The sequence below is a fragment of the Thamnophis sirtalis genome, unplaced genomic scaffold, assembly GCF_051295495.1.
Source record: "Thamnophis sirtalis isolate CommonGarterSnake01/CBP01778 unplaced genomic scaffold, rThaSir2_p1.2 scaffold_5, whole genome shotgun sequence".
NCBI lineage: Eukaryota > Metazoa > Chordata > Lepidosauria > Squamata > Natricidae > Thamnophis > Thamnophis sirtalis.
The window spans coordinates 120226291-120243966 of NW_028261385.1; the positions used below are offsets into that span (position 1 = coordinate 120226291).

General features: G+C 41.8%; 1 protein-coding gene across 2 annotated transcripts in view; it reads right to left on the minus strand.

Moving 5' to 3' along the window:
* Positions 1–17676, minus strand: part of TFAP2D (transcription factor AP-2 delta) — a 48113-nt gene that overhangs the window by 28151 nt on the left and 2286 nt on the right. For both annotated transcript variants that reach the window (XM_087716792.1, XM_087716793.1), the window contains exon 3: positions 15122–15182. In XM_087716792.1, the coding sequence (XP_087572918.1) occupies positions 15122–15182 (61 nt within the window). The remainder of the gene's footprint in view (positions 1–15121; positions 15183–17676) is intronic.

Consider the following 17676-nt stretch of genomic DNA (forward strand, 5'->3'; position numbering starts at 1 on the left):
TGGAGTGGGGGGGAGTCCTTCGTTGTGGCCCCCTCTGGTATCACTGCCATTGCCTGGGCCACCGTACTGTGTCATTTGGCCATTTGGCCCCTCCTCTTATGACATTATGGACTGTGTCAACGGAGTGTGGCCCTGGCGATGGATATGAATGCAGCTGATGTGGACAGAGCTTAGCTGTTGGAGTTGTTGAAGTTGGAGCAGCGCTGCTGCCACCGATGTCCTCACCGCTGCCATTATGGGCCGCTTCATCCTCGCAATTCATCATATGCTGCGATTTTGACATCTGGCCATTACTCTTACATATTGTCCTTAACACCGACTATTGTTATGATGGACATAACAATAGTCCCCCTTGAACACTGTTGGCTGCACACACCCCCATGGACTTGTCATCTCCTCATTCCATCTCCCCGTGATGTCACCCTGTTTGGTTGATACCACACTCTCCTCTATGTTATACTGCGACAGAACTTTATTCCCTTCGGGAACTCCCCCTTTCCCGGGGATGGCCTTCTTGCCTATCAAGATGCTTTGTTAATGATGGATCTTGGTATCCTGAGAGGTGGCATGCGAAGAAGAGACTTCTTAGGGGTTTTTTACGGGGTTTTTTAAATCAAATTTTAAGGGGGTGGGGAGGTTGATTCAGATGGCTCAGACAGGCTTGGGGAGGGGAGTCTGCCAGGGCACAGGCCAGAGCTAACTAATAGGCAGCTAACTAATAGAGCTGTTGCCCCCATCTCGAATGGTATGACTGTTGTGTGTTTTAAATTATGCAATTGTTATGCTTTGTTTTTTTAAATTTTTTGTCTGTATCCCCCTTCCTTGGTTTGAGTTGTGAGCCACCCTGAGTCCCCTTCGGGGGAAAGGGGCAGCATATAAATATAATAAACTGAACTGAACTGAACTGAACTTAGTGGCAATAAAAGCGGCAAAACGGCAACATTTTTCCGCTCTTATTGCATCCGCAGATAACTGCCCAGACACCCTGTTTAGGGTGACCCACTCCTTACTTAACCAAGGAACTGGGAAAGACCCCTTGGAGGGTAGGGCTGAAGAATTTGTTAAGTATCTGCAGGATAAAATTGCTCAGATCCGGACAGGCTTGGACCCTGACTGGGTAGATTTGGGCAAGTCGATGGGGATGAATCTTGTGGAGACTATCTGGGATGAGTTTGACCCTGTGACCCCTGAGGGAATGGACAGGATTATGGGGAGACTCAGTGCTGCCACTTGTGTGCTGGACCAGTGTCCCTCTTGGTTAGTCTTGGCTTCCCGGGAGATAACACAAGGCTGGCTCCAGGCGATTACCAATCCTTTGTTGAGAGAGGGGTTCTTTCCCACCGCCTTGAAGGAGGTGGTGGCGAGGCCCCTCCTTAAGAAGCCTTCCCTGGACCCAGCTTCTTTAGCCAACTATCATCCGGTCTCCAACCTTCGCTTTGTAGCGAAGGTTGTCGAGAGTTTCATTTTTTTTTCATTTATACTTTATTTGTATGCTGCCCTTTTCCCTGAGGGGACTCAGGGCAGCTCACAGTTGAAGGGGGGGGGGAAGACAGACAAGTTACAAACATAGAGTCATACACCGTTAAAAACACAACAGTCACACCATTCGAGTGGGGTTACAAGTCGTTAGCCCCAGGCCTGTTGGAACAGCCAGCTTTTAAGGGCTATGCGGAAGGTCTGGAGGGTGGTGAGGGTACGAATCTCCACGGGGAGTTCGTTCCAGAGGGTCGGAGCAGCCACCGAGAAGGCTCTCCTCCGGGTAGTTGCCAGTCAACATTGGCTGGCTGATGGAATTCGGAGGAGGCCTAATCTATGCGATCTTATTGGTCTTATTGGTCTAGAGGAGGTAATTGGCAGTAGGCGGTCTCTCAAGTGTGGTATCACATCAGCTTCCCCGGTACCTGGTCTACCTGGATCCATTTCAGTCTGGTTTCAGGCCCAGGTACAGCATGGAGATGGCATTGGTCGATGATCTCTGGCTGGCCCAGGACAGGGGCTGCTCCTCTGTCCTGGTCCTATTAGACCTCTTGGCGGCTTTCTATACCATCGACCATGGTATCCTACTGCGACGACTTGGGGGGTTGGGAGTGGGGGGCACCGTTTATGGTGGTTCTCCTCCTACCTGTTGGATCGGTCGCAGTTGGTGTTGACTGGAGGGCAGGGATCGACCCCGAGGCGCATCACTTGCGGGGTGCTCCAGGGGTCAGTTCTATCACCCCTCCTGTTCAACATATATATGAAACCGCTGGGTGAGATCATCTGTGGTTTTGGGGTACGGTATCATCAATATGCTGATGATACCCAACTTTTCATCTCTACCCCAAACCACCCAAACGATGCCCTCAACGTTATGTCCCGATGCCTGGAGGCTGTGCAGATCTGGATGGGAAGGAACAGGCTCAAGCTCAATCCCTCCAAGATTGAGTGGCTGTGGTTTCCGTCATCCTGATTGTTCCATCTTTGATGATAGGGGGATAAATTTTAGCCCCCTCAGAGAGGGCCAGCAATCTGGGAGTCCTCCTGGATACGTGGCTTAGTTTAGAAGAACACCTGGTGGCCGTGACCGGGGGGGGGGCTTTTACTAGGTTCGCCTGGTACGTCAGTTGCGCCCCTTCCTGGATCAGGATGCTCTGTGCACAGTCACTCATGCCCTTGTCCTTTCTCACCTAGACTACTGTAATAGTCTCTACATGGGGCTGCCCTTGAAGAGCACCCGGAGGCTTCAACTGGTCCAGAATGCAGCTGCGCGGGTTATCATGGGGGCACCTAGGTGCTCCCATGTTATGCCCCTTTTAGGCGGCCTGCACTGGTTGCCGGTTGTCTTCCGGGTGCGATTCAAGGTACTAATTATGACCTTTAAAGTGCTCCATGGCTTAGGCCCAGGATACCTGTGAGACCACCTTCTGTCACTGGTAGCTTCCCACTATCCAGTGTGATCCCACACAGTTGGCCTCCTCAGGGTGCCGTCGGCCAGACAGTGTCTGCTAGCGACCCCCAGGGGGAGAGCCTTCTCTGTGGGAGCGCCTTCCCTTTGGAATGAGCTGCCCCCGGAGCTTCATATAATCCCCGACCTCCGGTCCTTCCCACGCGCCCTAAAAAGTTGGCTTTTGCCTACTTACTAGATTTCATTCATTCAAAAAGTAATGAACTTAGTTGAAGGCATAATATAGTTGACAGTACAGTTTATTTGTATACTTGCATGCAAGTAGAATATTACCTGCAGCATGGTTCCTTCTATTGCAATGTCAAATAAAGTCAGATTTTACAGACAAGGTAGAATCAATGAAATATTAATATTTGTTTTCTATAGTCCAGCCTTATTTGTACAAACAATGTGGGCTGAATTCATAATAGTACCATTTATTAACAACTTTTTGTTCCAACGTTTTTCATTGAAAACTTCGTCAGTTGGTAAAATGCAACCAATTGCACAAAGTTTTAAAGCACAACTGACTCATAAAGTGGTATCATTTGAAATGGTACAAGTAGTGAAGATTAAAAAGAAAATAAAGGTTTGAAATCGCAAAGGTTGTACTAAATACACTTCCAGAATTTAGTGGGCTTATGGATCATCTTTTGGACTGTCCTCTTACATGACTTATTCTGCACTTCTCTCTTTCTCTCTCTCACATCCCCCCCCCCCGTCCCCAGCTGTAGGAGCCAAACTTCTTTTGAAAGCCCCCTCATATTCTAAAGGCAGTTCCCTTATGGAATGTCCACTACTGCTATTTGACCAGCTCAAGGTCAAATCTGCCTTGGGCATGAAGAACTAGCTGTGCATTTCCTTGGATCTCAGCCAGAGAGAATAAAGGCACATCTTGAAATAGAGGGGAATCTTCTTCATTTTGGCAATTCACCAGTTGTTGGTAAACTGGAATCTGAAGTTCTAAGCAGCATTTTTGGTTGCTGGTACCATGCAGCTGTTACTCAGCAACCAGGGGGAAAATGCCTCTGGAAGGAAAAACTGGCAGTTCTTGAGCACACCCACCATAAGGGCCTTCAAAATATTGCTGTTTCCCTCCGTATATGGTGGTAATAGTCCCAGTTCTCAGTTTCTCTTTTTTCATTTTCCTTAACCAGACATTTTTTATTTGACTACTATGTGTTCCATGTCAAGATATAGAAGATGTTGGATTGACCTGTTTTGCAGTTATGAGCAGACATGTTTCCAAATGCAGTTCTAGCCTTGCAAAATTGGCAATGCACCATTTCCCTTTCTTTTCCCACCTCCCCCCACCCCCGTTAACAGCAAAAGCACAACTGCTGTTGTAATATAGTTCCTTGTGTAGGTGTGGGTCACCCATGGCCCAGTTCATACCAGGGCATGCAGAGCCACGCTGAACCACAGGAAACAAACTTCATAACATCCTGATATCCTGATAGTGCATAACATAACATCCTGATAGTTCACTCTAGATGTGCCTTACCCAACGACTCCAGGATTTGACCATGTATAGACAGAATTTCCCTGAGCAGTAGATTAGAAATTGTACTTTTACAGGCTGTCTTTAATCACATGCTATTGCTCCTCCTGCTTTTGTCCTATCTCAATAAAAGGGGCTCTCAGACCCCCAATCTGGGTCGTCGCTCCATCCTGAGAAAGATCGTGTCCTGTCTTTTCTCCACATTGGCCTCATGGACGAACCACGGGAACATCACAATCTGCCCCAGGTGGACATGTCCTATTTTTTTGTCCTATTTTTCTGTATGACTAAGGAGAGCGAGCAAATTCTACAGTGTTTGAAATACTACAACAATGCCCAATCTATTTGCAACAACTGACCACGGATGGAAAATGCTAACTTACATCATAATCTTACTAGCTCCAGCTGTCTGCCAAACAACTCTAATTCATCTCTAGTATTTTCTTTAGCCTTATCCAGTTCCAAATCTTAAAGTAGCAGCTGCTATAATGGATACCCAGCTGAATAGTTTTCAGTCTAATAGGGATTTAATATGTCACCCAAATAAAATATGATTTTTAAAATATTTTATATATTCAAAACTAGGAAAAACCAATTATTTTTTGGTTCTTTCTTTCCTGAAACTTTGATTTTTTTCTTGTTTATAACAATTTATTAATTTATGATATTACATACAAAAAAAAACCCCTTTGATGATGCTAATGGTACTTTTGCATTTTGCATATCTGACTCATGGCTTGAACTCCAGCCGTTTTTTTTTCCTGCCACATTTTTCTCTTTGTCATTTTTTTATTAGAAATTTTGAACATAATACAATATACAAAATAAATCAGAACAAAGACATGCAAGGAAGAAACTGGGGGGGGGGGAACATTCAGTTGTGCCTTCCATCCTATGGAGTAATTCTCGCCATAAACCTTTCTCCAAACTCTTGGTCTCCTTCTGGATTTTAATTGTGACAAAGACCATTAATTGTAATCAGTACCGTTTGGAAATTCAAAAGGTTATAGCTATTTTCTAAATTTTCTGTTTGTCTGCTAAAATATTTTGGATTTTTTTCCACTGATGGTCAATGCATTAACTTTTGTTTATTATGTTGCAATACATTTTTATTTCATTCCCTAATCTTAAATAGCCAAATTCAACTGAAACACATTTTCTAAATGCTTAATTATGTTTCTTATTAACATAGGTTCCAATTCTTTCAATTCTTTATTATAATCGACTAAAGTATCACCAAATAGTATTTTTGAATTCGCTAGAAACCTTCATCATAGATTATGCTAAAAAAAACAGTGGAGGAAGACAAAAATAAAACTAAATTTACACATATTTAATCAAATGTTGTAGCTCTACATTCCCAAGAAGAATTGTGAAGTGTTGGAGGGAAGGAAACAGAAAAAAGGAATGGGACATTCAGTTTTATTGTTATCTAAATTACAATTCCATTTACTTCTTACAGTGTTTTGAGCTCTAGTAAATGACTGTTTCTTAATAATGTATAGTGGCCTTATTTTAAAAGCATACAGACTTTTCTATAAAGATATTTCTATGGGGATCTTTTTTTACAGCTTCTTAATTTTGTTTTCCTCCCTACCTCCCTGATTCACATAGGGGTTTCTTATCAGAGTTTTGATATGCTCACTCCATTAGGCAGCTTCATCACTTTCAATTTTGGCCTTGCCTCGAGTCTACAGAGAAAAATGAAAGAAGGAACAAGAATTCTTTTTTGAGTTTCTTAGAATTCCAGGACTTTTGTCAAGCTGCCCTCAATGGCATCTGATTTATCCTTTCCAAATGCTGCAGCCAATTCTGTGGAACACTTCCAAATCCTGCTTAATTGTGCAGTAGGCTCAACTACAAATTCCTCCACCAGCTGTGATTGGATTCATACAATACCCCCAACACATAGAATATCAGCAATGTCTAATAGCCAACAACAACCTCCTCCATTGCCTAACACGTCTGACCTTTCATATATTTTGATCAAAAGTCCATTATGTCTGCTCTCAGGTGTCTGAATTAAGCAGGAAGTTTCTAAGCAACTACTATGACAGAAGCAACTTTTCGTTTGAAACCATTTGCCATCATCTCCTGCCCAATGGAGCGGCTCACCCTTCCACAAGACAGAATTAATCCCTGCTGGATACTGCTTGGTACCAGTGATGGAAAGGCAGTGTCCAACCCCAGATCCAGTCCTCTGTAATCAAGAGTTACCTTCTGCTCTACATCCAGTTGGTAGATATGTAAAGAGGAGAAGTAAAGAAAAAGATAACTTCTTCATGAAAACAGATACTATTTTTGTTAGTTCACTGGTTTAAAAGAAGGAGTCAGTTTGATATAGTGATTAAGACACTACGCTAGAAACCAGGAGTCCATGAGTTCTAATCCCACCTAAGGCACAAAACCAACTGGGTGACGTTGGATCAGATCCTCTCTTTCATCCCTAAGAAGGCAGCAGTGGCAAACCATTTCTAAGAAAATTGCATGGATTTGTCCAAGCAGTTGCAAGGATCAACACTGATTCTAAGACACACAGTCACATTAGCTTAAACGATGAATAGAAGTTAAATTACATAGTCTCACCGAGTGATTACAGTCATTTAATTTACTTTAATTAAAAGATTTGTAAGGCCACCCATTTAAGAGTAAAATCCTTGGCAACCATACAAATCTAATAAATGTAATTAAGGAATTCTTGAAATAAATTACTATAATTAAAGTTACTCTAAAGGAAAGTATATTTAGGAGGGCAGTACATTTTAAGAAATTAGAGAAGTGTTTTTCTATATTCTATAATATATTCTATAATAAATCAATTGGGTGAATTATAATGTGATATTAAGGCTACAAATGTATTTTTATTTATTTGGCAACAGTTCTCAATCAGTTCTTTTAAGAGTATTTTTTTTAGTTTTATGTTTTGGTGCATAGCATTACAAACAATAAAAAAGATGAATGAGGAAAAGGTTGTGCCAGAAATCTCTAAAAGTGATATCGTTGCTTTCTACATTCACCATCATGTGTCCCAGACTTCTTTTCTGCCAATAAGAATGCCCAGAAATGGATAAACACACATTATAAAACTTTATTCATAGTCGGGGCAGCAGCATTACTTTCAAATCCATGCAAATTTCTGCCCCTTGAAATTTTCTCTACCATCAGCAAATTTTCTTCTTGGAGGCTGCCATTAAATGGAAACATGCCATTCAATGCCAGATCACCTCGATCAGGTACAAAGATGATCCTGCATTGCTCAAAAAGATGCTTCCAAAACTTTTATCCCGGTTATCAGGATTTGCATGTGTTTGCTCTCACTTTATTGTCTCCCTTTGGTCCAGGGGACATAAGGGCATTGTGGTTATAACGAAACAGTTGTAATAACAAAACAGTTCAATAAAGACTGAGATCATTCTTGTGTGTGAGAGAGAGGTGGGGAGAGAGAGGGGGAGAGGGGATGTTGCAGGATGAAGTCTAACTCCCATCAGTTTCAACCAACTCTGGCAATACTGCAGGATATTGGAAACTCAACATTCAACAATGTCAAATTCAACAATGTCTGGAAGGTCACAAATCCTCATCTCTATTCTAAATAAAAAGCATTGACCTTTTGATTTTCCTTTATAAGGGAGAGCTCAGTGCTCTGATCAGTTAAAAAGTTGTCTCCTTCTGACTCGTTCTTTGCCTGTGATATCCCTATTTCTTTTTTTTTTAAAGTAAAGATCACCTTAAATGGACTTAGCCTGTGGGGTGTAATATCATATATCCCTTCCAGCTATATACTGGCAAACAGGAATGAAATACTGTCTGGAACAGTCTTGATATGATCTTTTTGTGATGGCACTGGAGGTTCTTTTTATGCTGTGACCTGCTGGTACACATCATACATAGTTGAATGCCATGAATATTATTTCTTGCAGTGCTTCATCAATATGCACACGTGCAATGAAAATACATGCCAAGATAAAGATATATGGGAACTGAAGGACTGGAAACCTGTTAAAAATTGTGGAACACTCTTTTGAATTCTCAAATACAAGCAGTAGTTCATCTAATTCCAAACTTTTACATCTGAAGAAAAAAAAATCAGATGAGAATTTTGGAAGCACTTCAGTACCTTATGTAAATCTGGGTTTGATATGCAAATTTATATGTGCAGGTATTCACTGCTACCTAATATGACCTGATCTGCACAGAGGGTCATCCATCTCAGTTGCACTTTGGTTCAGAATAACAATGCATAGACTTAAATATTAATGTTGCATATTTCTGTCTCAAAATAAATCCTACCTTCCTCAAATTAGGTTGAATGTGTTATCAATTACTTCATATCTTGCCTCTTGATAACGTTTGTAACCCCTCCATGTTAAATGCAGTTAAATGCATTAATTAAATTCTATTGACTTTGAAGACTTTATTGGGCAACATTTAGAGAAGGTTCAGTCCTATGGAAATCAATCGCTTAGAATTACAGTTTCCTGTACTTTGGGGGTGGAAGTAGAGAGAATAGTGATCTCTCTGAGTATGCCCCCCCCCCCGCCCTTTATGTATTTTATTTTACTGAATTTAACATAAATTTAACTGGACATTTCCTCTGAATTCCTCTCAGACAAGAGAATATACTGTAGATAACACGCATTCATCTTACTTTCCATTTTTTATCTATAGCTATATACACATACTATATATGTACCTATTAACACACATACACAAAATCACACACACTATATAGTATGCACTATATAGTATGTTTCCTCGACAACCAGCTCACACCAAATGTGAATGAAGTGGTTCCTGTCTGTACAGAAAGTCATTTATCAAAGCACTTGGCTATAATTCTGATAGACATTTGTGTTCGCTTCAGGTTGCAATCCTCCAACGGTGGGCTTGCATGCATAAGGCGATTCAGAGGCGAGAGCTCTGTGCCCCTGGGCTCGAAAGGGGAAAGCCTCTCTCAAAATGCTGTTTGCCAAGGGATCCAACGAATTAATAGTAGCCACAGCCGCCTCTACTCAGAAGGCCCAGGTGACCCACCAACCCAGCCTGATCTGCCAGCCCAACCGCCCCAGAAACCACAGCAAGCGGCGTCGCGGCCGGCCACCCGCTCCCTTCGCAAGGGTTTTTCTCGTCCTTCCCCCGACCAGCCGGTCGGTTCCCCGCACGCTTCTCTTTTTCTGCGCCCCCTCCCCCCACGCCTGCCTTGTTGTGAGTCCATTTGAAATCTGCTCGACTGGAGCTATTAATTAACCTAGCGCATTAGGCTTTTTCATGGGACGCAGATTAATAGCTTCTTGAAAAAGAGGCAGCCGCGTTAAGGACAATACAGTACGGGCAAATTATACGTATTATGGGATTATCAAGATGCGGGCAGCCAAGAGCTGAAAAGAGGGGAAGGAATTGGGATGACAGGCACAAAGGCTACAGTTTAAGCCTGGCGCTAGCGGGGCCGGGGGTCGGAAGGTTCTTTTCTCCTGGCCTCGCGCCGAGCTCCAGTCGTAACTAAATCTTCCAGGCAGCGCAGGAAAAGGTGGGCAGCGATCCTCCTTGAGCCCTGGATCCTACGGCGACAGGGGAGAAGGCTCCGGACCCTGCCACTAAAGATGGCGGAGGCTTTCTCAGTGGAAGTCCGGCCATGCATCGGAGCTGTTTCCCGTGTGGCTTTTAGGTTAACTGCTGGGTATAGGGGGCTAAATTGGGAGGCGAGGGAATGGAAAGAAGGGGCGCGACGGGGCAATAAGAGAAAGCGCGCAAGGGAGAGAAAGAGAGAGCAAGAAAGAGGGAGGGAGAGAGGGAGAGAGAGAGAGATTCTTTACAAAACGTTCAGTAAGCGGGCAATAAAAGGCCGGCTCGTACAGCTTGTGTGTAGTATCTTGAGAGTAAAAGGGCTCCGAAATCTGGGGGAAAGAAACAAAAGCACAAAACAAGAGAGGCGGCAGGCGGCGCATGGGTGTGCCTGCGCGAATTGACCCCGTCAGCCTTACTCGCGAGGAACTAGACATAGACTACCGAGCAAATAGGCCTAGGATCACTTCGAACCTCAGCTCTGCCAACCGCTGTTCTCTCTCTTTCCGGCCCTGGTTTGGAGGAAAAACCGCGCTCAAATTTATTTTAAGTTTCGGCGAAAACCCACGAATTGCTACCCCTTCATGACCCCCTTGCGTCCTTTTCTTAATCCTCTCTTCTACACGCCAGGGTTTCGAGGGGGCGGCGGGGAGGAGAGGCTGAGTTTTTCCCAATGCGGCAGATGCGATGCGCCGTTGCACTATATCCTATCAGAATGAACGCATAAGCAAAAAAACAAAAAACGTTGATAAAATGCTTGGTCTGAGATATTGACCCCTGGAGCTGTAGTCCACCCCATGCTGGAAAAAATCCCTTAGTTCCCTTTCCTCTCCCCCTCTTCCACCCTGTCCCCGCCACCCTGAATAACCATTAGGCTTAGTTTTCATAATTAAGCGCCTCAAATTAAAATTGCAGATCAAAGGTATACAATCAAAACCGAATAGGCTGCGCCTTAAGTAAACACATCAAAGGCAGGAAAGGGGGCTGTCCAAAGAGGTGCTTTATTGGGTAGACTGCTTTTGGGTGACTGATGCGCAGCCCTTTTCTACGCCTTTTTTTTTTTTTTTTAAGATATTTTTAATCAAATAAGATCTGACAATGTTCCTAGCTCTGCATTAATACCTCGGCTTTTTCATGTCAGTCACCTCTAAGCGATTTGACAAACTCAAGATCTCTTAAAACGGGAAGAGTTCAGATCATATTAATTTCTCCAAAATGTTTTGATTCAAAGTAGTTTGTATTTCGCGTTGCCAAGGGCAATCTGGGAAAGAGACAGTGTGGATAGCCCCGGTCCCCTTTTTCTTTTTATGGCCCAGAGGCGATAGCAGTATTTAAGCTGCTGAAATTAGCCTGGGGCAGGGAAAAATAGAGGATCACAAAGTGAAACAAGAGGCAGGTTTTTTCCCCCTTTCTTTTTTGGGGAGGGAGAGAGGGAGGGAGATTGCCATTTCATACAACGATATAGGAGGGCTAAGTATCACCATTGGCCTGTCTTCCCCTCCTCTCCCCTCCTCTTTCTCTCTCTCTCTTCTTTCTTTCTTTCTTTCTTTCTTTCTTTCTTTCTTTCTTTCTTTCTTTCTTTCTTTCGACTACTTGTTTGGTTCATTTGGTTGCCCATTCCTAGACTGGCTCCACAGAAGTAAAACAGAACCGAGGAAAAGGTTAAGGAAAACAGACAGACAAACACACACAAACAAACACACACACACACACACACACACACTACAGCCCTAGATTTATAATTAGAGGGTTTTTTTAAAAAAAAAGAGAGAGAAAAGGAAGAGAAAGAGAAGAGAAAGGGGGAAATGGCTGTGATTAAAAAGCTCAGGCATCTTCTATAAATAGGAAATTCGTATCTTTGCAAGTGATTCCTTTTGAAACAACCGATCTGAATATTCAACTTTTAAAGCAAAGCTGCGCCAGTCTGTATGTACAACATTAATATGATCTCTGCAGAATTTGGGTCCTCAGAAAGATTACCATATCAAAGCTTGATGCCTGAGGCTAGAGAAGCTATCGATAGGCCCGCAGCAGGTAAAGTAAAGATTATTGGTTGCGATGGTGCAAGGAGCGGAGCTCCAGGCGAAATCCTGCACGTCATTAGCTGGAAGTGATAGCGGTGGGAGCTGGGCCACCTAATCAGTGGCTACTGTTGGCGCTGACTGGTAATTAGCTCGCCAACATTGAAGCCCTGCCGTCCCAATCGCCCCTCCCCCACTGCAATCTTCAAAAAGAAAACGTCCTCCTGTCCCGACTCTCATGAAAGCAACAGACTGGCCAAGCCGGGGCCAGCCAAGTCAGAGGAAGAGACGGGCAGGAGGCATCTTCTTGGGTGGGATGGAGGTGCTGGAGCCCCGGAAAGTGGGTTTCCAAGAACACAGGAAAATCCTATGTGCAGCAGCCCAGAGCCAAGATAAATCCGGGGTAAAATCGTCTCCACTCTATCTATCATATCCCACCATTTTATTTCGCATGAGTAGCTTATGCTTCACTCTTGTCAGTTCCCCCATCTGTTTAATAATTATTCATTTCTAAAGCCAAGTCTTTGTATCCTTCTTTCCTCTCTCCCCACCACCACTCAAATTGGGAATTCAAATTACTTGTTTTTCTTAAACCAAACAAGATTTTTCTCTCCCTCTCTTTTCCTCCGGATAGTTTCTAAGTGAAAGCATTGCCTTCTTTCTTTTCTTTCTACCACGTGCGTTCTAAAATCTACAGTACCTTCCTTCTTTCAAATGATTCTAACCTGCCTTTGAGAGTTTTAACAAAGAGTTCAAAATATAAGGTGACCCCCCCACCCTAGCTATATGTTTTAACGTATTAAGTGGCCAGAGTGGAGACAAGCTGGATGATTCCATACTGAAAATTTCATAATCAGTCTAAATGTTATGATTATTTCTATCATGTTTTTTAAAAGATATACAGTATTTATTATGCATTTTAGGCACATATTTAAAACAGACAGCGCTGTCTTTCTTAGGAAGGCAGATGGGTGGCTCATGGAGCCAGAGCATGATGGGTTTTTTTTAAGATTAGTCAAGAAACAGCTTTCCATTTTCAGACAGGATTTTTTCATTATCATTTTTACATCATTGAATAATTCAGTTACATTTTAAAAGGAAGAGGGAGTAGAGAGGAAAAGAAAGAGGGACTCGTTTTTTTCTTTCCTGCAACCAGTAGCTCCAGTAATTACCAGGAAAGAGTTTAAAGAAGTTGCATCGGTACTATCTGAAGGACTCAATGGGAAAAATCTTCAAATGGGAGATTGGATTGCAATCAAGCGCTACAAGCCAAGCACAGTACCTCAGTTGAAGGCAACAGAACTTCTTTCTCTCTTGGCAGTACTGATCTAGCCCAAAAGACAAAAGCATTTGTTTATCTCTGATATATTAAGTTCTTAGAAACTTTAAATCTCTCCCTCCTGTGGTGGGAAATAGCTATTTCACTGAGAACAAAGAAGTCGTTTTTAATTATAAGTGTCTTATGCCAGAAAAATGATCATTTCATTCATATCTAAACTGCAACTAACCCTTGGAAAAAGTATTTTATTCTTAAGCCACTCCCTTTCCTATTGATTTCCAATGTTCATGTAGTTTTACCGCAGGATGCCACAAATAAAATTATTTGTGGATCTCCAAACATAAAAACAAAATCTTTGGATACAGAGGATCAAAAGTCGGAAGGGTCAAAAGTCAGAAAAGAAGGAAGGAATTTACAATTGAGATTGTGTTTTAGAATGGATAGTTCCATCGGCCTATAGTTAGGGAAATATAACATGCAAGCCATAACATACTTAAAAATAAGCCTTGTAGATTCCCACTGTTCCAAGGACTAAAGCAATGAGATCTGAGAGACCCATAAAACCTCGACTTTGAAGGCGTCAACCGAATTGTCTTCGACGGAGAATGTCTTGTCAAGGCGCTGTCCATTTCAGCACCAAAAAGCTATCCCGATTGTCTTTCCCCAATTAATGCGATTTTGGAACACTCGAAGTTTGATGGTTTTAAAGGAGATTTTATTGCCAGCCTCAGCTTGTGCTTCTTTTAGAATAACATAGTTCATATTATTTTTATGAACAATCATTATTTCATAGATCTAAACCTATACATTAAATGAATATTCCCCTTGTTCATTTTGGCCCACTCTTCTTAGAAGTTAAAATTTAATCCACTAATTTCTTCCACAATGACATTAAACTGAATGCATACTATATATAGTACAAAAGCAAATCTGGAATTCGCTTATTTGTATGCACGAGCCAAATGGAGGACACGATAAAGCAACATATGTATTTTTGTTAATTTACTTTCAGTTTAGTCTACCCATTAATATATTTCACAGCATGATAAGGTTGAATAAGGTTCTGCCCTGATATTTTCCTCATCTTAATTCCAATTTTGACAAAGTAATTCTTGTGCCTATTAAAATAATGGTGACATAAGAGCACAAACTGGCATCTCCTATTCAATCAAATATATATCCATACACTTAAATCATTATGATAGGAATATAGAATTTGGACTGCAAAAACTCTCCAACTTGTTACGGTTGCTGCACTTTTCCTGCACCTGCCAGTGTTTTCATTTGCAAATACTGCCTTCGATTTTAAATAGAATTGATTGAATTGCTAACAATCATCATGTTCCTTCCTCTGGCTTCCTTCGTTTTCTGGTGCAAATTGTTCCAGCCAGAAGCATGACTGGAAGGCTACAAGACACTTACCAAACAGTGAAATGGAACCAACAGGCAAGAAAAGGTTCACACAACATCATTATTAAGTCGCAAAGAGAGCATGTCTTTCGTTCCTGAACTTTCCACTTCAATATGGCCATATCTGAATTCAAAAGCCCTCCAAGCAGCAGAGACCACTTAAACCTGCTTCTTCCCTCAGTATGATTTCTGAGATTTCTTACAAGATTCCATCGATGGGGATCAGAGGGGAAGAGAGTTACATGAATATAAAAGACAGTCAAGATCTCCAAATGTTTTTTTTTAAACTACATTTTGGGCACATGGCTTGTCCCACAAAACTTGCCCCAAATTTCAGGTGATAGGCAAACAACTTCATTTTTTTAGTGGGAGGGGAAGAGGAGATATATGCCTACATATTTTAATATATATTAAAAAGTGCTTACCTCTCCTTATCACCCCACCTTGTCCATTCAATACTAGCCCACACTGGGCCTCCACCGAACCCTTGAATAAAGAAGAGAAAAACCAGATTCAAAAATCCACACAGGTAAAATGCATAGTAGCTGCAAGGCTGAAATGGTTAGGATTTTAGTAGAGACTGCAATCGTTGCAATGGATATAATAACTCTCCTTTGGAATTGTGAGATGGGAAGGAGAAACCTTAGAAAAGCACAGCTTGTGCTCAAAACAAATAAGCCCTTTCTTTTTCTTCTTCTTTTTTTTCCTGTTCTCAAATATGACAGTTCTTTGACGGACTGATTGATTGGCAGGCAGACAAAGAGGAAGTGAGTAGCATGGACACAGACAGAATTTGCCAAAGGGATATTTGGCACATGGAAAAAAAAAGAAACAATAAAAATGAAAGTGTCTCTCTGCCTATTTGTGCATTTGAAATATGCACGGCCTCTGGAAATGTAACATCTCTGTGTCACAAAATTGCCACCAGTGAATCAAATTAGAGAAAGACAATGGGCAGATCTAAGGATGGAGTTAAGTTGGAGGGATGTACCCATATAAAAACGGATGCTTCTAACTAAACAATATAGTTGTAGTCTAAGCTGAATAGGAAAATGACCAAGATAGGTTAGGTACTGCCCATAGAAGTACATAAAGTGAGTATCACTGCCTGTCTTAAGATGCAAGGGAGAACTCTGATTTTTTTTTTTAAAAAAACAACCTTTCCTTATGTGTGTGCATGGTGTGTTCTTATATGCTCTGTCCAACTACATCTCCCAATTCTTTTTCCGTACTGCAAATTTCAACAAAGAGACACACTTTCCTCCACAAACAAATAAGGTTTTAAATATGGAGTAAGCCTTTAAAGGTGTTTCACCTACACAGCCGTCTATGATGAATTAGTTAATGTAGAGAAAAAGTTGGTACATAATAACCGTAATACCCCCTCCCCAGAAAAACCCCTTTACAAAAGCAATCTTTATGGTTCTTCTTCAACCCCCACCCCACCCCCCCTTTCACCATCTTGATACTGGCCTAAAACCCCCTCCTTTTACAAGGCCTCTTTTGAGTTTAAATGTTCTGCCTTAAAGTGATTATGAAATCAATATGGACAAAACTGGGCGACTGAGCATAAATTAAAGCAATGATGGGAAAAGGTGTGACAGTTTCTTTTGTTCCCCATGGAAAATCTTTTTAGGGGACTGAAAGATGTCCACTGTGGTTCCAAGTATCCTTGCATCTGTTAGGCTGACTTAAACAGCCTTCCAAACTATTGGACTTTCACTTAACATTCTGAGCAGAGGAAAGTATATTTACATTTGTTGCATTAGAAATGAGACATATGTTGATGAGGAAAGTGGAAAAGAAGGGGGAGGAGGAGATGAAAAAAAGAAAAGAAAGAGACTGAAAGACTTGAGAGTAACACTCTTCGAGAGTGGTCCTTTCACTTCGGGTCATAAATCTGATTATTTGCTCCTGTAAAACCTGGAAGTAAAATGAACAAAGCACCAATAAGCTTATAAGCTACATAAATAAGTTACAGGAGTCCCGTCTCTCTTTGTATAGTTCTATTCCTGATTTGCAAATAAGGAAGTAGCCATGGTGGCATGGTCCAAACAAACCAGCATTTCTGTATCCTGATTAGAAAGTTGGCCAGGCTGCAAGTATAATTGAAGAACGTTTTGTTGAGCTGAGCTTTTTAACAATCTTGCATAGGTCAAATACCCAATGAGCACACATGCACGCACGGCCACGCACACACAGTATACCGATTTAAGGGATCTTATTTTCTCCTTTCTTACCTAGAAACAATTTTTAATTTTTTTTAAAATGGAAATGTTTCTTCCAAATGGATCTGCTGTCTCCAGGCTGGAGAGGGAAAAGGGAGGGTCCAAGGGGGAAAACGTTGTTTGGTCGGATGACATTGCACAAGTGACCAGTTGAATGGCACTAAGTCGAAAATTGGATAAACTATGGTGCTTTCTCGCACAGGATTTACGCATTGTGGGTTTCCTTGCAAACGACGCTAATCCCTTCTTTTGAAAAAAAGATACAAGGCTTTGTGCTTGGGCATAGAAAAAAAATGTACAGCTAAAAAATCAGCAGCAGACGTGGTTATAAAAAAGGGGAGTAAATAGGTCTTAGTGAAGCTAAACAGTGAATGGCAGATTTGGGAGAAGGAGGAACATAAGGGAAGCTCTTGTTGAAAACGGAACGGGGGTGGGTGGGAAGGGGGCAACAGACGCGTAGAAAATTATTGAGTGAGTTTCAGCGCGGAAAGTCAGGTTTTAAGGAGTTGGTGGCCCCTGAGGATTTTATTCTTGTGGAGATTCCGCCGTGTATGAGTGTGGGAGGCTCTCATTTAGTTACATTTAGTTAACCCGTCGGTTTTCACTTTCGGCTTAAAAATTCTTTTCTCTTTTTCACTGAAAATAGAAAACCACTTTTAAACATTTTAGAAGGAATAATTTAAAAGTGTTATAATCTATATAGTTTGAGGGAGGAAATAGTGACAAAAACTTGCTTTTTTAAACTATGGCGG